General features: G+C 32.5%; 1 protein-coding gene across 1 annotated transcript in view; it reads right to left on the reverse strand.

The window, feature by feature from the left end:
- Window positions 1-3,616: 3,616 nt before the first annotated feature.
- Window positions 3,617-23,696, reverse strand: part of LOC143080992 (mitochondrial inner membrane m-AAA protease component AFG3L2-like) — a 34,445-nt gene continuing 14,365 nt past the window's right edge. Inside the window, exons 11-19 of the mRNA XM_076257222.1 lie at window positions 23,245-23,374; window positions 16,624-16,721; window positions 16,040-16,150; window positions 14,978-15,093; window positions 10,954-11,034; window positions 10,282-10,401; window positions 8,110-8,307; window positions 6,614-6,728; window positions 3,617-4,119 (exon numbers count right to left, since the gene is read on the reverse strand). Coding sequence (XP_076113337.1) covers window positions 4,013-4,119; window positions 6,614-6,728; window positions 8,110-8,307; window positions 10,282-10,401; window positions 10,954-11,034; window positions 14,978-15,093; window positions 16,040-16,150; window positions 16,624-16,721; window positions 23,245-23,374 — 1,076 coding nt within the window. The 3' untranslated portion in view covers window positions 3,617-4,012. The remainder of the gene's footprint in view (window positions 4,120-6,613; window positions 6,729-8,109; window positions 8,308-10,281; window positions 10,402-10,953; window positions 11,035-14,977; window positions 15,094-16,039; window positions 16,151-16,623; window positions 16,722-23,244; window positions 23,375-23,696) is intronic.

Raw genomic sequence — 23,696 nt, forward strand, 5'->3', positions numbered from 1 at the left:
AAATCGATATGGGGAATGCCGAGAGATCCGAAAATAGCTATTTCCGATTGCAATGCAATCATAAGAGAAACAATGAATGACACACGGATTCGTATTGGTTCATTAAAAAGATACCATGAGTCCCGGCGGCGAACGGTATTTAATTAACTCGAACCAACACTATTTATTGTGCGTGCCACTAATCAAATTATTAATGTGAGGGACTGTTTAAAATTGCAATTGTTTTATTGATTATAGATGGGAACAGTATATCTAATATATATGTTCCAGATTCTAGCATTTCTTTTAAAAAGATAAATTAAAGATGTACAAGTTTTAGCTTTCTAAAAAGCTATAGACTGCTTCGCTCTACACTAATTTAAGGTTATATGTGCATGTGGTTGTTAAATTAGTATTGGAAATGTGGTATTTTTAGATATTGATTGATATAAAATGGATGTACTTTAAGAGTGTGCGTTATACACCCATGCTTTTAAAAAATTTATATGAATTTCTTGTTGAAAATTAAAACAATTATAAATTTAGACTGCCTTTCTGGAGGTGTACCAATATTGTCAGAAGTTACAAAATACAGATAATGCATTTTTGTAAACATTATAGGAACATTGTTTAGAAAAGAAAATTGTGCAAATTGCAGAGTAACAAAGCAATTAAACACGAATTAATAATTGATATTTCAATATTGAATTTATCTGTGAAATGTATGCATAATAAAACAAACATGAATTAATGACAGTTGATCAGAACTGAAATACACATAGTGAATTTTCCGGCATTTGATGTCTTATCCTGGACGAGAAAAGTCTGTAATTCTTTTTCTCATTTAAGACAATAGCTATTGCTGTATCTTAGCCTCATTATAATGCAACCAATCAGAATCTATATGCGATAAGTAATTTATTCAAGATGGAGTACACGTATTTCGACTGAAACTTGTAGCTGTGCACCGTGATGCAAATCAAATAGGGCTCTCCTCGGTTAATTAAATAGCCATATTGGATAGGGGTAGATTTTCATAACGCAGGTAAAAATGGTGTGAAAAATACGAGGAAACATCACTAAACAGAGCAGTTGCTTGGAAACATTCATAGGATTTCCCAAACTTTCATACTATTTCCACCTCTTTCAAAAAAATCAGCTCCTTATCCAATATGGCCGAAGTAACCGTGAAGAGCCCTATTAGGTGATGATTAGGAATTTGTGTCAGAAGCTCAAACTCCTTCTTTCTTTTCCTTTAATACAGGGTAAAATATAAATATGTTGCCATAACACCTATTTTTCTTTTTATATATGACTTCATTAACTCATAAAATGTCATTTACCATTTCTTTTTTTTTCTATTTGAGACCAAAATAATACCAATGCCAATATAAGGTAAAAAGTAAAAACACACAAAAAAAAAAAAAAAAGAAACTTCTGTAATCAAAAGGCAAAATCAAAATTCAGCTCAGACACATCAAACGAATGGATAACAACTGTCATATTCCTGACTTGGTACAGGTTTTTTCTTCTGTAGAAAATGCTGTATTGAACCTGGTTTTATAGTTAGCTAAACCAAGCATTTCTTTTAAAATGAAATATCTCAAAAAGGTCAGCACCTACCAAAATTGTCTGGCTAATTTTGTTCCTTGACTAATTTTCTTCCAACTTATAGTGTCAACTCTAAATTTTAGATTTTTATTTATTTCATTTTTGTTGACTTCAAAGTTGATAGTTCTAGACAAGCAATATTTCTAAATATATAATTTTTAATCAAATCAATACAATTCTGATCCATGGTAGAATGAAATGATAATTTTTTAATTTACTGGCTCAGTAAACAACATCTCTGTAAAAGTTAGGATGCACTTTCCCATTTGAAATAAATTTTTGAAGGGTAAAACCAAACTTCTAAACTAAATCTTTATATCTATGGAAGTAATTTGCAATAATAAAATTGCGGACTTAGTTAAAATTCACAAGTAATACATAGATAACAATAACATTCATTGAAATCTAAACCATGACAGCAGACACATGCCCAAGCAAATGAGTGATGCCCTTTCATGGTCATAAATTACAGTTTTACACAGCTTTATATCAGTTTTGGGTCTTTATTACACACCACTGCCTTTTCAATTTGTGGCTCTGAACATTCCTGACAGAGGTAAATCCAGGAAAGCATTTCAGATGCATGCAATTTATGAAATGATATTTCTACTTTATACTGTAATGATATAATACCATTCTAGATCATTTTTTGGTTTGTTGTTGTCTCCCTTGCAACATGTTGCTAAGGACATAGAATTACTGGGCGTGTGTCCATTCCACTTGTCGTTTTAGCACTCTCACATATACAATTCTTGAGAGATTTTTATAAATCTTATATCATACTTAAGGCTTATATCAGTGCTCAATGTCTCAGAAGAGTTTGAAAAACAGTGCAGATCAATCATTTACAATTATTTAAACTCCTTTTTTGAATATTGAATAAATAAGAAATTGCTCTTTAAGTCATATAAGTGACTGGTGAAAAATAATGTTTATCCAATTTTTGAACCAATGCATATATATCATAAACTAAGTCATCTGTGCAGGATTTTATCATTTTTATGCATCCATATCATATAATGGTAAAAAAAAATAATCTTGGTCTGTTATGATGTGAAAATATGGCAGCCAATTAGTTGTTGTGTTTTGAAGACTTAGTATACCGATTGTCATCTGTAGTAAACAATTAACAAAGAAGCATGGAAATTGAGCATGTGTAGTACAACATAAGATAATAGTTTATTTCAAAGACAGATAATTTTTTTGTTCATCCCTTTTCTCTGTTTATATGCTATTTCTACACAGATGGTAATTTGTTTTGGTTCATTTTGCTCAGTCTTTGATTTCAAAAATGTGTTTTGTATATTGTTGTTTGTCTTTAGTTCAGTGATCGAGGTTAAGTTTTCATGACCTTGTATCTCAGATACTATAATCAATAGGTTATATTTTTGGTGTGTAGAATGATTTTGAGGTTTCCATTGACTTTGAACTCATTTCAACGGTTCATTGTCCAATGATAAGTTTTGGTGGTTAAGTCTGGTTAGGTCTGTTTCTGAGGTGCTATAAGCAATAGATTGGATGTATTTCATGTGTGGCGTGAATGCAAGGTGTATATGTCTGTCTTGCAGATATCCTCTGAACTATTTTTCATAGTTCATTGGACAATATTTAGTTTTTGTGATTTGGTCGATTTCTCAGATACTATAAATAGCAGGGGGACAGTTTTTTATGGTTCATTAGTAAATGTTAAGCTTTCATGGTTTTGTCAGTTTATCAGATACTATAAGCAATAAGTCAAATATAGTATAGAATGATAGCAGTATGTATATGATGTCTGGCAGGATTCATATGACCCTGACCTCATTTTGATGGATCATTGGTTAGTTGAGTTTTGTGTAATCAGGTTTGTTCCTCAGAAAACATACACACACATGTATAACACATCATCTGGTTCATTGGATATCTGATAAGTTCTTTCAATTAGATGTAGATATATCTAGAGAATAAAAACCTTACTGTACTTTATTGTTTGTACTTATAAAACACAGGAAAAGAAGAGTTTGAAAAATAATTTTAAAAAAATAGATTTTTTTCAAAAAAAGTTTTATTTTTTTTACTATTGCCTTAACAAATGAAAGATACGAGTCTTGAAAAACAGTTTTCATTATAATTTCTGATGAACATTAATCAGCCTATTACAACTATTGTTTTCAGACTCTTATTGCAATAGTATGACAATAATCTGTAAGAATAAGCTTCATTCTCCACATTAATTCATTAATTAAGTGAATAAATATACATAGTTCACAAATGAGTTTGTAACATCACATAACATGTTTGACATGTATCAAGTTCTTGCAGTTTATTTATGTTAAGAATCATCTGAGGTCATCACAGATCATCCAATCATTACTGTTTCCAATGGTCACATGGTTATCATGTGACACTTATAATGAATGAATCACACAACTATTATGACTAGTTAAGAAGATGGTGTTGGCTCGGTCTCTGTCTTAGGGGGAGGGGCTTGTTTCTCTTTATTCCAACTTTTTAAGCCTTCTGGTAATGTGGTGTCTTCTTCAAATGATCCTAAATGAGAACAAGAGGATTTTAGATTTTGATTTAATTTTAATTTAAATGTTTAGATTTGTTTGTTTTAACCATCAAAGCATATTATGATAATATTAGGGTAACAGGAAGTTGCATGGAATTTTTTTTATTTATCAAAGCAGAGTATAAGTATACAAATTTATTTATTTTTTGTTATGGCTTAAATCTTTGCATTGGTATGTTATACATAGAAATCTCATATATTTTCAATACTTCTCTCAATTAATGATTTACTTGTTAAGTAATAGTTCAAAAGTCAAAAAGGCAAACATTACTCTAATTTATCATATATTTAGTACAAAATACAGCTATTTTGTATATCTAATAAAGGTTGTTTTTCCAGTCTGTATCACCTACCCTGTATCGCATACCCCGTATCGCATAGCTAAACCCGTATCGCATACCCCGTATCGCATGGTAAAACCCGTATCGCATACCTTTTTTTTTTTTTTTTTTTTTACATAAAGTTTTTTGTTTTTTTTTTGCTTAAGAAAAAATTTCCTCAAAATAGGTCATTTTTTTTTAATGACGTCATTGTTTGGTATGTAACGTCACGAACGTCAAGTTTTCATATTGTATGTGACGTCACGAACATCAAGTTTGCATATTTTTTGGCACACTAAATGCAACTATAAAAAATACAAAACACTCAAATAAATACAATAATAAAGAAAATATTTTTAAAACAGCAGCAGGCAAATGGTAAGGTAACCCAGGTGCTTTGTATAAGCAGTTATTTTAAGGCTTTGAACCAAGACAAAAGCAGAACTGAAGGTAACCCAGTGCTAATCTATCGGGATCAGAAAACAGTTCATATAATATAATACTCTTCTGTTGAAATATATGATAAAGCCAGACTTGGGGTCAATTACATTGGAATGTAATTAATTAAATTACACATTACATTGCAAAAATGGTCAATTACACTAATTACACATTACACAGTTTTTGAAATGTAATTAATTAAATTACAATTACTTTACTAAAGTAATTAATTAAATTACACATTACATTTCATCATAATATTTGTTAACCAATATTATACATGTATGTATAATGTATGTGTAAAATATTCATGTAAACATAGTTTAAGTGTTGCATTTGATAATCATGAGTAATTTTAATGTTTTGTCATTTAGTCTGCATCTCTCTGGTCTGTACACTTTGACAGCCATTCTCAAAAGTATTTCTATAGGAGCTAATGTGGCATATATCGCTTGATTAGAACATGGAGGTATTATACTTCCATAATCAGTAGATGTGTTGATAGAATAGGAAATTAGTTCCTATTAACTTGCCAATACATTAAGGGGTATTTTGACATCTCAGAAATGAAGTTATTTAAATAAAACATAGCATGAATAAAGAAATTATAAATAAATAAAAAAATCACATATATTAATTATTAAAAGGTATGCTTGTCACAACATTGAAAATAATTTTTAGTACAAACAATGTATAATGTCTATATCTTAGCAATATTTTGCTAATTAGATAAAATACATGTAATAGTGGCATTGCCCCTGGACATTTTAATCTGATAAATTGCTGTTTGTTTTAACAGCTGTTAATTTTTATCTCTATTATCCTTTTGTGTATACTAATTTGACAAAATGATTGTGTGCAGTAAATTTAAATTCTAAATGAACTCTCATAAAGATTTTTCACACATTTTTTTCTTTATGTTTAACATGGTGATTTATTACTTTTCAATCTATTTTAGTTAAAAATCTTTCTTAAAAACATATGTATTTTTTCAAATCATAAGACTATTCAGAAAAAAATTCTGTTGGTCAATTAAGTAACATAAAAACTTTAGAATAAATTGCAGAAAGTATGTTGATATCAATATTTGAAAAATTAATATACTTTTACAATTTATATTATTAAACATCAATCCTTACCATTACACCATAAAAGTACATGTAATTGAAATGTAATTCAAAAGTAATTGAGCATTACATGCTTTTTTCATTGTAATTAATTAAATTACCATTACAAGTAATTAAAAAAATGCTCAATTACATGGAAAATTGTAATGCATTACACTTAATTACCATTACATTTTCAATTACCCCATCCCTGGATAAAGCGTATAATACATGGCAAAATCCGTATCACATGCCGTATCACCCTCAACCAATATCATCCCTCGGGCCTAAAGGCCCTTGGGCTGATATTGATGTCTCGGGATGATACGACATATGATACGGATTTTGCCATGTATTATTCTCTATATACAACTTTTATATATGCAGTATTACAATGAACTGCTATGTTTATATACTTTCTAATTGATCTGATGTCTCATTTATGTTCCAACTGTAAGTGCTCTCTTGGACAGCACAAAATTTATCAAATATGAGAAACCTGACTGACAAAATAACCGAATCAAAAATGTTTTCTATAAACATAATAAATGACAAATTAGAAATGCAAGGTTGTTATTCCCACATTTCTCTGATATACAGACCTGTTCCTTCTACAAATTCTTCATAAGTTGATTTCTCTGCAAACGGTCTTTTACCAAGTAATTCTACCATGTCATCTTTATCTAACTTTTCTTTCTCTAAAAGTCTAAGTGCCACCTGCAGTTGATAGAATTATATATTATAACTACAGAGCTATAATGTACATTATCTTTGCTAGGATTCAGTCTAAACTTTCTTTATCTTAATCATAGAAATAAAATTGAGAATGGAGAAATTTATACAACAATGTTAATTGAAATTTAAAACTTTATCTTTTTTTTTATATATTTCTCTAATTCTTTAGATTAGATTTATATTTTTCCTGACCTGTTGAATAATTTTTATTAATCAACATACATGTGGTTCATTTTATCTTTGTTGTTCATTAGTCTAATTTTTTTATGTCATATTTTCTTGCTGTCTTCAGATGATTTTAAAATCACAAAAAAGGCCAATAATGTCACATAATAAGAGAAATTCTAAAACTTTCATCTAGTTTTACATCACATTTCTTCACTCCTTCGATATTTAAATTTTAAAAATACTTGCAACACTTGAAAAGCCTTGTGGTCTCAATTTGTACTATAACTGTCTTGAGCAGAAAAATATTGTAAAATACTGTATGAAATGGTAGAATCTATATTTATTAAGCCTCAATATGTCCATGAGATATTTCCAAAGGACTAAGATGTAAACAACTGTTGTCATTCACTCTAAAATTATTTCTCACAAGTTTTGGTGTGAAAATTCTTCTTTCAAGATTAAGGAAATGGACCTTAAGATTGCAAATGAGACAACTATTAACTTAAAACCTACAGTGTAAACAACTACAGGTCAACATTTAGCCTTCTTCAATGAACAAAAGCCAATAACCATCTCTTGTATTTTATCCCATTTTGTTTGTGACTGTATACCTATGTCAAATAAAGCTAAAATGTCTACCTTTATAATTGATTGAAATAATATGGATATGGGTTGCTGTAAGTTAGACAACAATCTCTTAAAATATTGAAATTATGTGAAAATATGGCATTATCAAAGATAACCTCTAACTTACATCTACTTGCCTCTACAAAAAAACTATGCAATGTCCTAATACGAAATACACAAAGAAGGGGAATTTGTTTATATTAATTTAACGTGTTTGTTTATAAGCTATACTTTGTACCTTTTCTACGTCATCTTTATACTTTGTGAGTAGATGGTATGTTCGTTTATAAGCTATACTTTGTACCTTTTCTAAGTCATCTTTATACTTTGTGAGTAGATGGTATGTTCGTTTATAAGCTATACTTTGTACCTTTTCTAAGTCATCTTTATACTTTGTGAGTAGATGGTATGTTCGTTTATAAGCTATACTTTGTACCTTTTCTACGTCATCTTTATACTTTGTGAGTAGATGGTATGTTCGTTTATAAGCTATACTTTGTACCTTTTCTAAGTCATCTTTATACTTTGTGAGTAGATGGTATGTTCGTTTATAAGCTATACTTTGTACCTTTTCTACATCATCTTTATACTTTGTGAGTAGATCGTATGTTCGTTTATAAGAGGTCTTGACTATTTCCCTGACTTCCTGATCTATCATCTGAGCTGTTTGTTCACTGTAAGGTTTATCAAACGACATCTGTCCTCTCTCCTCAGGCATCTCAAAAGATAACTGACCTATTTCTTTCGACATTCCAAAAGTGACTACCTATAAAATATAAATGACCGATTTCTTTCGACATTCCAAAAGTGACTACCTATAAAATATAAATGACCGATTTCTTTATTCATTCCAAAAGTGACTACGTATAAAAGATAACTGACCAATTTCTTTATTCATTCCAAAAGTGACTACCTATAAAAGATAACTGACCTACAGTTAACTCTCGTCGTCTCAAACTCAGTTGACTCGAAATTTCGGATGAGTCGAAGTTTTCACGTGGTCCCGAACTTTATTCCATACAAAAGTATGTAATTCGACTCCTGATGAGTCGAAATTGGATGAGTCGAAATTTCGGTTGAGTCGAACTAAATTTACGGTCCCAAGGTTAACAAAAGCATACAAAATTCATTTTTTATCTCGAACTAATACACATATGTCAAAACATGACACGTGTAATTAAATTTCCGGTCACTGACCACTGTATTGATTTATGACATGCTATTTCCAAGAGTGTTTACCTAAGATTATCTTTTATAGAATTTTTATAAATAATTAGTGATACATTGTTAATGTTCATGAAAAAGTATTTAAATCATTTACAAAACAATTAATTTGTAATTTACACTAATGAGCTTGGGTGTGTATAAAGTGAGGATTATGGCTTCCGTTGATGATCACCTAAAAACTACTCAAACGGCGTCTTTAATCTTGTTATATATTCTTTTGAAAAGAAAGAGTGAGATAAAACAAAATGAATAGAAATCAAAATTTTCTTAAATCTCTTGTATCCGAGAATAAACAATTTTGTCAGCTATTAGCGACCTGAATTACGAAACTATCGATTGGAAATTACTCTCTTGGAAAAGCCAGAGGATTTTTTTTCTAATTGAAACAATTGAATAAGTAAAAATAAAAGTCATTATAATAATAAAAGACTGTGACATACAAATACATCGATCTGATACTAGAATATCGATCCCCTTGCCATATTCACCCGGATTTATTTTAGCTTTACCAAGCTAAGCAAGAGTTGTGTCCCTTAGATTGTCGAACTTCCTGTGTTCGTTTGAGTCGAACTACGTGTATCTCGAAATATTTCTCTGATCCGGCTGACTTCGACATAACGAGAGTCGACTGTATTTCTTTATTCATTCCAAAATGGACTACCTATTATTACAGTTTATCATTTATATACTTTGTGGGCTCTATTTAAAATAATAACTGGATCTATTAATTACAATAAACTATAATATACTAGAATGTATCATGTGAATTTAAATCAAGGTAGAGAGGTTAGACACGGTCACTTCATAAATTAGAAATAGATAATACAGAACATATAATTAGAATAAATGGGTAATGTGTCACCGGAGACCCAGATGATCCCCCAGTTTCATATCATATAAATGGGTAATGTGTCACCGGAGACACAGATGATCCCCCAGTTTCATATCATATAAATTCATAAAGGGACTTCACTGAAGAACGGTAAAAGTGATGCTACCCAAATTTGATATTGATCTGAGTTTTGTAGCAATTAGTTTTGTTATAAGTTTCGTAACATTTGGTTGAGGCAAACCTAAGTTAGAGAACAGAAACACAAAAATTCAAACTTGAACTGTATTTTTTGGTAATAAGCATTGTGTATAAGTGTCATAACATTTGGTTGAGGAAAACTAAAGTTAGAGAATAGAAACCAACTTTGGGACGTACATAGACGGACAAGGGTAAAACTTAATGCCCCCTCTGCGCATAAAAAAAACATGTCATCATGACCTGAAGAAAAATATAACAATTCAGAAATTTTTAGTATCAAGAAGGATCTTTTTGATACGAATATAACATACTAATGGAGGGATATGAAAACTTCAGATTGGTTACTGTTTGACACCCACTTAAAATCAATTTAAAGTGATAAAGGATGGAAACATACCTTCAGAGTGGTCAAAAGAATCAATGGGGTACTATTGACATAAATGGTATTAGTATTAGAGCGCCATTATACAGTATAATTTGTACCTGTGAGTAGGCATTCTGTGTAACTTTTCTCAGATCATCTTGTGCACCAGTTGTTATTCTGCCAAAAAATATGTCCTCCGAAGCTCTCCCTCCCAAAGTCATACACATTCTGTCTAATAACTGGAATAAAGATAAAAACAATGGAAATTGTAGATCTCCACCCCAAAGCCATACACATTCTGTCTAATAAGTGGATTATAGATAAATACAATGAGAATTGTTTTATATTGTATACTGTATATTATCATAATGGTGATATCATAGATCAATTAACTGGATTTAAACCTCTTTCATTTGTATACCTAAACTGTAAATCAGGGATCTCCGCGGATGAAAATTTAACGATGGAAGTATTGCTGATATTAACCTATAGTTGAAGTTTTATAAACATCTAGCAAGAATTTTATTGGTGAGAGGACTAACAAGACCATTTTTTATAAATTAAATATTTCTAAGGGGCATAACTCTGCTTAAAAAAGTTGATCGACCACCATTTAAGAACTTGTCAGAGATATTGGTGATACTAGACCTATAGTATAAGTTTTATAAAATCGGACAAGAATTGTACCTGTAAGAGCACGAATAAGACCAGACTGATGGATAGACAAGACACCCAGTATTTCCATGTCCCCTGCATCGTGTTACACAGGACAAAAGGTAAAAGTTATTTACCTGTTCTGTTGTGTATAAAAACTGTTCTTTAGGTAGATACTGTGCATATCCTAGACCTTTACCTCTGGGTATAATGGACACCTACAATAAACAACAATCTTATTATAATCCTAACTATATAAGGATATTGATTTCAAATTTTCATAAACTAAAACTCATTCTATATGAGGATATGAATCAAAGTTTTCTGAAATAATGCAAAAAATAAATTTTACCTAAAACCATTGTAGTGACTGCAGCACTCTATGATTGGTATTATTGGTTATTTTGTTGTTTTTTGTGCTGTGCTGATAAGTCAATCCATTTCCAACTGATTTTTACTGTTCTTTGTAAGGTTTTGCTTTTACTTTATTGTTTCAGTTTTGGTGAGGTTTAGGCACTAACAACATGTTTAACTCGTCCATATTCTGTATGTGTGCCTGTCTGACCAGTAGTTGTACGGTTGTCTTTTGTTGCTGTCCATTGTATCTTATTTTCATTTAGGTTTTGCCATAAATCAAGTAATTGTTTTTTTTAACTGTTTCAAATTTTGTCATGTTCTTTTATAGCTGTATATACAGTATAGTTTTTGATAATTGTTGTAGTCTGTACAGTGACCTATTATATAAGTCCACATCATTTAGAGCCTGTTGGATAGTTGTCATATTGGCAATCATACCATATCTTATTTTGTACAAAAGTGATATTTTTTTTTAAATTTTGTCATCTTTACCCTTCATTTTCAAAACTTCTGTTGATTTATTTTTCCTCGCATTCAGAAGCAGGTAAGCATGTTTTAAGAATCACATTGACACATCAAATCAGGCAACCATTGACACCTGACTTCTTACCTTTAGTAGAGGGTCAGCATGTTCTAAGAATCACATAGACACATCAAATCAGGCAACCATTGACACCTGGCTTCTTACCTTTAGTAGAGGGTCAGCATGTTCTAAGAATCACATAGACACATCAAATCAGGCAACCATTGACACCTGACTTCTTACCTTTAGTAGAGGGTCAGCATGTTCTAAGTACCACATAGACACATCAAATCAGGCAACCATTGACACCTGACTTCTTACCTTTAGTAGAGGGTCAGCATGTTCTAAGAATCACATAGACACATCAAATCAGGCAACCATTTACACCTGTTTTCTTACCTTTAGTAGAGGGTCAGCATGTTCTAAGAATCACATAGACACATCAAATCAGGCAACCATTGACACCTGACTTCTTACCTTTAGTAGAGGGTCAGCATGTTCTAAGAATCACAGACACATTAAATCAGGCAACCATTGACACCTGACTTCTTACCTTTAGTAGGGGGTCAGCATGTTCTAAGAATCACATAGACACATCAAATCAGGCAACCATTGACACCTGACTTCTTACCTTTAGTAGAGGGTCAGCATGTTCTAAGAATCACGCAGACACATCAAATCAGGCAACCATTGACACCTGACTTCTTACCTTTAGTAGAGGGTCAGCATGTTCTAAGAATCACATAGACACATCAAATCAGGCAACCATTGACACCTGACTTCTTACCTTTAGTAGAGGGTCAGCATGTTCTAAGTACCACATAGACACATCAAATCAGGCAACCATTGACACCTGGCTTCTTACCTTTAGTAGAGGGTCAGCATGTTCTAAGAATCACATAGACACATCAAATCAGGCAACCATTGACACCTGACTTCTTACCTTTAGTAGAGGGTCAGCATGTTCTAAGAATCACATAGACACATCAAATCAGGCAACCATTGACACCTGACTTCTTACCTTTAGTAGAGGGTCAGCATGTTATAAGAATCACATAGACACATCAAATCAGGCAACCATTGACACCTGACTTCTTACCTTTAGTAGAGGGTCAGCATGTTCTAAGTACCACATAGACACATCAAATCAGGCAACCATTGACACCTGGCTTCTTACCTTTAGTAGAGGGTCAGCATGTTCTAAGAATCACATAGACACATCAAATCAGGCAACCATTGACACCTGACTTCTTACCTTTAGTAGAGGGTCAGCATGTTATAAGAATCACATAGACACATCAAATCAGGCAACCATTGACACCTGACTTCTTACCTTTAGTAGAGGGTCAGCATGTTCTAAGAATCACAGACACATTAAATCAGGCAACCATTGACACCTGACTTCTTACCTTTAGTAGAGGGTCAGCATGTTCTAAGAATCACATAGACACATCAAATAAGGCAACCATTGACACCTGGCTTCTTACCTTTAGTAGGGGGTCAGCATGTTCTAAGAATCACACAGACACATCAAATCAGGCAACCATTTACACCTGACTTCTTACCTTTAGTAGAGGGTCAGCATGTTCTAAGAATCACATAGACACATCAAATCAGGCAACCATTGACACCTGGCTTCTTACCTTTAGTAGAGGGTCAGCATGTTCTAAGAATCACACAGACACATCAAATCAGGCAACCATTTACACCTGACTTCTTACCTTTAGTAGAGGGTCAGCATGTTCTAAGAATCACATAGACACATCAAATCAGGCAACCATTGACACCTGACTTCTTACCTTTAGTAGAGGGTCAGCATGTTCTAAGAATCACACAGACACATCAAATCAGGCAACCATTGACACCTGACTTCTTACCTTTAGTAGAGGGTCAGCATGTTCTAAGAATCACATAGACACATCAAATCAGGCAACCATTGACACCTGGCTTCTTACCTTTAGTAGGGGGTCAGCATGTTCTAAGAATCACATAGACACATTAAATCAGGCAACCATTGACACCTGACTTCTTACCTTTAGTAGAGGGTCAGCATGTTCTAAGAATCACATAGACACATCAAATCAGGCAACCATTGACACCTGGCTTCTTACCTTTAGTAGGGGGTCAGCATGTTCTAAGAATCACATAGACACATTAAATCAGGCAACCATTGACACCTGACTTCTTACCTTTAGTAGAGGGTCAGCATGTTCTAAGAATCACAGAGACACATCAAATCAGGCAACCATTGACACCTGACTTCTTACCTTTAGTAGAGGGTCAGCATGTTCTAAGAATCACATAGACACATCAAATCAGGCAACCATTGACACCTGACTTCTTACCTTTAGTAGAGGGTCAGCATGTTCTAAGTACCACATAGACACATCAAATCAGGCAACCATTGACACCTGACTTCTTACCTTTAGTAGAGGGTCAGCATGTTTTAAGAATCACATAGACACATCAAATAAGGCAACCATTGACACCTGACTTCTTACCTTTAGTAGAGGGTCAGCATGTTCTAAGAATCACATAGACACATTAAATCAGGCAACCATTGACACCTGACTTCTTACCTTTAGTAGAGGGTCAGCATGTTATAAGAATCACATAGACACATCAAATCAGGCAACCATTGACACCTGACTTCTTACCTTTAGTAGAGGGTCAGCATGTTCTAAGAATCACATGGACACATCAAATCAGGCAACCATTGACACCTGACTTCTTACCTTTAGTAGGGGGTCAGCATGTTCTAAGAATCACATAGACACATCAAATCAGGCAACCATTGACACCTGACTTCTTACCTTTAGTAGGGGATCAGCATGTTCTAAGAATCACATAGACACATCAAATCAGGCAACCATTGACACCTGACTTCTTACCTTTAGTAGAGGGTCAGCATGTTCTAAGAATCACATAGACACATCAAATCAGGCAACCATTGACACCTGGCTTCTTACCTTTAGTAGAGGGTCAGCATGTTCTAAGTACCACATAGACACATCAAATCAGGCAACCATTGACACCTGACTTCTTACCTTTAGTAGAGGGTCAGCATGTTCTAAGAATCACATAGACACATTAAATCAGGCAACCATTGACACCTGACTTCTTACCTTTAGTAGAGGGTCAGCATGTTCTAAGAATCACATAGACACATCAAATCAGGCAACCATTGACACCTGACTTCTTACCTTTAGTAGAGGGTCAGCATGTTCTAAGAATCACATAGACACATCAAATCAGGCAACCATTGACACCTGGCTTCTTACCTTTAGTAGAGGGTCAGCATGTTCTAAGTACCATCCAGCCACTGCATGACCAGCTTCATGGTAGGCTACTGTTTTCTTTTCTTCAGGTTGTAAAACCTGTGTTTTTTTCTCCAAACCTATAATACAGAAATATTTTATAAATAAATCTCAAATGAAAAGATCTGTACAAGTCTGAATTTGGCACAAGTGTAACATTTAATTATGCATGCTTTTGAAATAATAGAAAACAAAATTCTTCCATGTATCTGTTTTCTATTTAAAATATTTACTTGAAGAAATAAAGTGGATTATGCTTAAAAACTAATCAAGCATTTAAGTTTTTCCAGGTTTTTTTCCCCAATTTATATCGCTGTTGAGAGTTCTTTCCAAATGAGTAAAGCACAAATGAAAATGGGCTGAAGTTCCATACATGAAATTATGCACTGTCAGTTAACTGAACTATCTATGTACAAACTAATGTCAATTCATGAAATCCGTATCATAAGTATGAAGTTATCATATTCATGAACACAATCATGATTGTCTTTGATTGTACAATGATAACCTTGATTGCCTTTAGTTTAAAAATCTAAAGAGATTACAAACAGAATTGAAAAGGTTCAGCAGACTCAACTCTTTTGGTAGCCCTGCCTACAACATCTCTTTCCATAGGTTTCTGTATGATAAGATTTTTCTGACTTGTCAAAAGTCAGAAAATTTATCTGCATCATCTATCTACTTGTTATGTCTCTTTCTAAAATTTGTCATAAAGCATTTTGTGTTAAAACATTCTTATCTGCATTACAAGTCTAAACATTTATTTGCACAATTTGTTTTTTATTTAGTATTTCAAGTCTGAATGTTTGTATTAAAGAGTTCTACTTCATGTGATTTCCATATCTGAAAGTTTGTGTATATATAGAGATCTACTGCATTACATGTCTGAATATTTACCTGCTACAACTCTTTCTATAGCTTGCTCAAAATGTTTCTGTATGATAGTGGTCTGTAGATCTCTGGCTGCTATTAATGAATGTTTGTGTATAAATAGAGATCTACTGCATTTCATGTCTGAATATTTACCTGCTACAACTCTTTCTATAGCTTGCTCAAAATGTTTCTGTATGATTGTGGTCTGTAGATCTCTGGCTGCTATTAACGCTGCTTCATTACAAACATTGGCAATATCAGCTCCTATACAGACCAAAAAAAATCATTGCTTTTAAAAAAGGAAAATACAATTAACTTTTATACATTAGTGCTAATTCTTCTCACTTGTTGCCTTTGTAAACTGCTGTTTTTTTTGTATTAATACATGGCCACAATACTTTTTGTATTAATACATGGCCACAATACTTTTTGTATTAATACATGGCCACAATACTTTTTGTATTAATACATGGCCACAATACTTTTTGTATTAATACATGGCCACAATACTTTTTGTATTAATACATGGCCACAATACTTTTTGTATTAATACATGGCCACAATACTTTTCATTATTGACTTTTAAATCACCAGTTATCTAAACTTAAATTAAAGAAGCTATTATAAATAGTTGTTATGTAAAACGTATGTTGTCCTATCAACATTCTAAACCCTTGTTAAATCTATGGTGGATGACTGTCACATTGACCATTACAGATATCATATAACAGACTTACCAGAAAATCCTGGAGTTAAGGCAGCCATCTTCCTAGACAGATCATTTTTATCCAGAGTGGTTTTTAAATTAGATAAGTGAACTTTAAATATTGATGCTCTGTAAAATAAAATTTGTAAAATATTAAAAACAAGGGTCAAAACTCAAAATCAGTTCAACTAAAAAGAAAAAAACATAATATATTTATGTCAATTCAGCATTTTTTATACAACTATATACAACCTTAAGGAGGTTCGCGGGTACAAAAAGTTCAGCAAATATTTTTTTTTCATTGCAAATTTTATTTATTACATTCCTAGTTGCTACTTAAAGACAAATCCCTCTATTGTTTATGCGCATATACAAGCGCAACAGTACTATGCCGTCAGCGGTTTATGACGTCGCGGTTTCCGCGAACTGGAAACGTTTATTAGAGTTATTCTCTTTGAGCCGATGGAGAGAGTGACAATCGTTTTGATAGGTTAATTTTCCGAGAAAAAAAATGAAAATTGTTTTTATATTATAAACATGTTCCAGAATTGGATAAAATATGAGAATGAAAAGAGAGTCAACTATACAGCAATCTAACAACAACAAATACACAAAAATGACTGCAAAGAAACGATACAGAATCTGGATACTCGACAGAAAGATGAGCCAATCAAATTATAATATAATACTTTTTTCCTTAATTTTCTATATGTATAGACTTTCGTAGGTTCTTAATTATATCGATATTTTACAAATCATTAAGAATTTAATTAACGGTACCAATTTTCTTGCACCAGATGCGCATTTAGACAATACATGTCTCTTCAGTGATGCTCGTGGCCAAAATATTTGAAATCCAAAGCTTATATAAAAGATGAAGAGCTATAATCCAAAAGGTCCAAAAAGTATAGCCAAATCCGTACAGAGGAATGCATATGGAAAAAAATCAATTAAAAGGAGATTTGAGAAAAGAGGTCGGACTAGGTTTTATCCATACTCACGGTATGACATCTGTATGAGTATACTTAGACTGAGTTTCTAGCAACATTACGGAATATTTCGACATTCATTGATGCCTAAGGATGAATGATCAAAACAGATATGATGTTAATTAGACCCCGTTAACACTTGCACGGAATTGAAATAAAATCTATATCTGAAGAGCATCTCTCGTTTTCGATCTTTTAAGAACTTATGCGTTTACATTTAGTATACATTGCATATCTAAAATAATCGGTCTAACCATTTCGATAACAAAAAATCGTAGAAAATTGAATAAGGAAATATTTGGTTCATGAGATAATTATATGCTTCTGCATTTATTAATTTTATTTTTGATTAACATGTCATAAGTAATCATAAACAAAGAATTGTCAGAAAAGAATTACGTATAACGGAAGATGAGTAATTTACAGAAAATAAAAAATAATAATGAATAAATACAATTGAAAAGATATTTTTTAAAAGGTGCACCGAATACCACACGTATAATAAGCGAATATGGAACGAATAAGTAACAGGGCATCAGTTGAGCACTGAAACGAGTATTTACGCCTTAGTATAGGGTTATTTTACCTCTTAGAACCAATATATAGCATCAGAGGCAAGAAAAAAAGTGGAAAAGATATGTTTAAAAAGGTGTTACCTTTAACAAACATATTGTAAGCGAATAAGTAGCAGGTCATCGGTCTAGCGCTAAAACTGGTACATACACGGTAATAGGTATATTTCACTTTTAAGAACCCATACCTAACACCAGAGACAAGAAAACAATTGAAAAGATTTGTTTCGTAATATGTGCAACGTATTTCAACGAATAAGTAATGGTATCAGTCGAGCGCTGAAACAGTTCCTGTCTCAACTCAGGAGTCGGTAATTAAGGGGTTGTTGTTTGTAAAAGAACTACAGCTATTAGGTTTTCATTAATTTTGTTTTGTTATTTTCTAGTTTGAATTGTGTTACATTTGTCCTTTCGGGACCTTTTGTAGTTGTTTATGCGGTATGGGATTTGCTCAATGTTGTAGGCCGTACTTTGACCCATAGTTAATAATTTCCTGTGTCAATTGGTCATTTGTGGAGAATTGTGTTATTTGCAATCATACCACATCTTCTTTTTTTATTTATATATTTTCGGAAGAATGACGCACAAAACGTCGAATATATTTATTTGGTTTTTATTATCTCTATGGCACGTTCTGTCAACTCATTTGAGAATAAACACTGAAATCAGCTTTTTTTAAGAACATTTTTAAACTGACCATGCGCAGATTTATTTTCATATCTACATAAAACACTTGGAATTTTATATCGATTGATTGATTGAAAAGTCGATCGCGATGTATATAAAACGTTTTCACTTGAAGAAAAATCGGTCTTTTAAAACTACATCTGGAGATGGAATGTTTACGTCCGATTGAAGATCAATCTTTTTCATTTTTGCAATACTAAAGATCGGCGATCTCAGAAATGATCGATCTTTATTGTTAGTGGAAATGGAGTCTTATATTTCTAATGATTTTAAGTAATTATCATCTAAATAAAAAGGAACAACATTCTTAAACGAAATTAAAATTCATGATATATACCTGAAGCTAAATTCTGTCTTGTCTTTCAGATATACTTTGATTGAACAATGATATTATATAAAAATGTCTTCACTATTTTAAAAAGAATTTCTGTTAAACACATAAGCACTATGAATAACCTGAAATGAAATGTTCATAGAAGCATTCGTGTGTACATTTGTACAACGCATTGTTTTCCAACCACCGCATTTATATTACGTGTCTGTGATTATATACGGACTTAAAACTAAGTACTATCATGTGTAGATTAATTTGAATTTATCGTAGTTTAAAACAAACAAACAACAAATCAGCAAATAACGAGAACTGGGTTGTCCCTAATTTGTAAGAATATAGCCTAAACCGGCCGAACGTCTTTCGACGTTGTTTTTAGAATTGGCGCAATATGTTCCCGCCAATTCAAATTGTTATCCCCTTTTTAGAAATATCTCTTTTTCCATTACGGTGACCCCATCTCTTTATTTCCTTATTTTGTTAAGATATAAACAACGCATATTCTATTGAAGACTCATGGAGAAATTATTGGTCAATTTTTTTTAAACTTAATTTTTTGATAGGTATTTCACAATAAAAAAGGCGGGAAAACTATTATAGCAACTTATCATTATTATTTTCCACTCAGAAAAGGGTGATATTATTAAAATAGTTTGTATTAACAACTAGGTTAACAAAACAGACAAGTTTTTATTGGATACGGACTTTTAAAAAAAATATTACACTGCTATTGAGTAGAAGTCCCAATTTCCAAATTCCGTGAAAAATATGGCGTTTTAAATCGAAAACGAGGTCGGTGACCCCATTTTTTTATTTGCTTATTTTAAAGCTTTTACCTAGCCTAAAGTAAAAATAAAATATAAAGAAGATATTATTGGTAGATCTGAATAGAAGGATTTGTCTTTAATGATATGGTACAAAAATCAACAAACAAAATCAATTTGTTTTGGCCCCAGATGACTTTTTAAATGTTTATATCATTGAAAAAGCTTCAAATTATCTCCCTTAAGTGAAAAAATGCCTTTGTTTTACATTAAAATTATCTTTTTTTAACTCATCAGTGACCTATATTTTTTTTTATTATTTTATTCAAATAAGCTGTACTTAAACAAAACTATTGTAAAATTTAAGTGATCTCTGTAATTTACTTCTGTTTCATTTCAATATTACCTTTTTTTCTCCTATTAGTTCAACAGAAAAATTTTTACCTAAACAAAAATCCATGCTTTTTTATGAAGGCAGATTGTGAGCTTAAATGAACAGTGACCTCATATTTTTATTTTATTTTTATATTAGGTATAGGATAAAGTTTATTTATAGAAAAAATAGCGAAATCCTATATTAGACAAGAGGCTGTCACAACGACAGCAAACCGGATTTATTAATATTTATTTGTGTCCTGGCAATATCACAAGAACCATTACTGATGAATGGTGAAAGTGAAAATCGTCAATATCAAATTTGACCTCCATTTTGTCATCAGTATCAACATATTAAAATTTGAAAAGCTTAGATTGAATGGTTCATGAGTAAATGCAACAACGTGAATGGAAACGCCATTTTACAATCTTTCAAGAACCATAACTCCTGAACGGTAAAAGTCAAAATCGTCATTATTGAACTTGACCTCTATTTTGCCATCAGTAACAACATATAAAAATTTCAAAAGCTTTGGTTGAATGGTTCATGAGAAAATGCACTGACACGACTGGAAACACCATTTTTCAATCTTTCAAGAACCATAACTCCTGAACGGTAAAAGTCAAAATCGTCTTTATTAAATTTGACCTCTATTTTGTCATCAGTAACAACATAATAAAATTTGGGAAGCTTTGGTAGAACAGTTCATGCGTAAATGCACAGACACGACTGGAAACTCCATTTTTCAATCTTTCAAGAACCATAACTCCTGAACGGTAAAAGTCAAAATCGTCATTATTGAACTTGACCTCCATTTTGTCATCAGTAACAACATATTAAAATTTGGGAAGCTTTGGTAGAACAGTTCATGCGTAAATGCAGGGACATGACTGGAAACTTCATTTTTCCAATCTTTCAAGAACCATAACTCCTGAACGGTAAAAGTCAAAATCGCCATTATTGAACTTGACCTTCATTTAGTTGTCAGTAACAACATATTAAAATTTTAAAAGCTTTGGTTGAACGGTTCATGAGTTAATGCACGGACAACATTTGATTGCCGCCCGCCCGCCCGACTGCCTGACCGCCCGCCGTACATCCCCAAATCAATAACCGACATTTTTGTCACAAAAATCCGGTTAAAAAAACAAGAGGCTGTCACAACGACAGCAAACCGGATTTATTAACATTTATTTGTGTCCTGGCAATATCACAAGAACCATTACTGATGAATGGTGAAAGTGAAAATCGTCAATATCAAATTTGACCTCCATTTTGTCATCAGTATCAACATATTAAAATTTGAAAAGCTTAGATTGAATGGTTCATGAGTAAATGCAACAACGTGAATGGAAACGCCATTTTACGATCTTTCAAGAACCATAACTCCTGAACGGTAAAAGTCAAAATCGTCATTATTAAACTTGACCTCTATTTTGTCATCAGTAACAACATATTAAAATTTCAAAAGCTTTGGTTGAATGGTTCATGAGAAAAGGCACGGACACGACGGGAAACACCATTTTTCAATCTTTCAAGAACCATAACTCCTGAACGGTAAAACTCAAAATCGTCATTATTGAACTTGACTTCCATTTTGTCATCAGTAACAGCATATTAAAATTTCGGAAGCTTTGGTAGAACAGTTCATGCATAAATGCACGGACACGACTGGAAACTCCATTTTTCAATCTTTCAAGAACCATAACTCCTGAACGGTAAAAGTCAAATTCGTCATTATTGAACTTGACCTCCATTCTGTCATTAGTAACAACATATTAAAATTTGTGAAGCTTTGGTAGAACAGTTCATGCGTAAATGCACGGACACGACTGGAAACTCCATTTTTCAATCTTTCAAGAACCATAACTCCTGAACGGTAAAAGTCAAAATCGCCATTATTGAACTTGACCTTCGTATAGTTGTCAGTAATAACATATAAAAATTTTAAAAGCTTTGGTTGAACGGTTCATGAGTTAATGCACGGACAACATTTGATTGACGCCCGCCCGACCGGCCGCTGTACATCCCCAAATTAATAACCGACATTTTTGTCACAAAAATCCGGTTAAAAATGGATTTATACCTGTGAACCCCTTAGTCTTGAACAAGAAGGTATTAGTTCATCTTGTTTCTATGTATATGTTTGTTATTCACTTACATTTACAGAAATGGAAAAAGTACTGCCTTTCACATTAATTTATCTACTAATATATTAACAGAATATCAAAATAAAACAAAGAAACTAGATGTGTCAAAGCGACATAAATGGCCCCGTCCCAAAAAGTTGAAAATTGTGCAATTTGAATAACACATGTGGACAAAACATGATGGTAGTCTCACATACCAAAAATCAGCCCAATATCTGAAGGCATTGAGAAAAAAAGTCTGTATAACTGTGATTTTCAACAATTTATCAGTTCAAAGCCCATAATTTCCGCAAAAATTAGCGGAGCGGAACAAAACTTAAACTTGATCTGTTACTCATCATGGTTAACTCACATACCAAAAATTAGCCCAATATCTGAAGGCGTTTAGAAAAGCATCATTATAATGGTTTGTTGCGGAATGACGGAATGACGGAATTTCGGAATTATGGAATTTTGGAATTACGGAATTTTGGACAAGGGTTAAACTATATGGCACTGACAACTTTGTTGCGGGGCCATAAAAATATGTGTTAATAGGACACCATAGCTCATCTCTCGATCTTATTTCCATGTTTTTTGAGCTGCCAAATCTTTCCAGGATCCTAATTAGGCATGTATCTTTCAAAATTTCACATCATTATGAATAGGTTAATGTGTCTCACTTAATTCTGTGTATACAACCCTGCAATTGTCTACTTACTTCCCTTTGATATATGGGGATGGAACATAAATCTATCAAATCTACCAGGATGAATTAAAGCTAAATATAATATATCTACTTACCTCCCTTTAATATCTGGGGATGGAACATAAATCTGTCTGTCAAATCTACCAGGACGCAATAAAGCTGGATCTAATATATCTACTCTGTTTGTGGCTGCTAATATCACAACATTGGCTTGTGTGTTGAACCCTGAAATGTAAAAGTCATGTATTATTAAATATCATAAAATAAGCATAAAGATAAACCTTTCTGATGCATTTATTTGTAAGATCATAAATCTCTTAAAAAAATATCAAATTAGAAATAATGTGATTTGTACCTATATTGGGATGTGTGATGATCACTCACTTACTGCCACTTATATCTTTAGTCCACTGCTAGCAAAGCAAGAAAACATGCATGGTCAATCTAAGCATATCATCACTAGTAAAACAAGTATCAGATTACAGGCACCAGATCTCTCACAGGTCTATCAAGACTGCGTATGTTGTATCTTATAACTGCTACTGAC

Source organism: Mytilus galloprovincialis, chromosome 6 (assembly GCF_965363235.1).
Source record: "Mytilus galloprovincialis chromosome 6, xbMytGall1.hap1.1, whole genome shotgun sequence".
In the NCBI taxonomy this organism is placed as follows: Eukaryota; Metazoa; Mollusca; class Bivalvia; order Mytilida; family Mytilidae; genus Mytilus; species Mytilus galloprovincialis.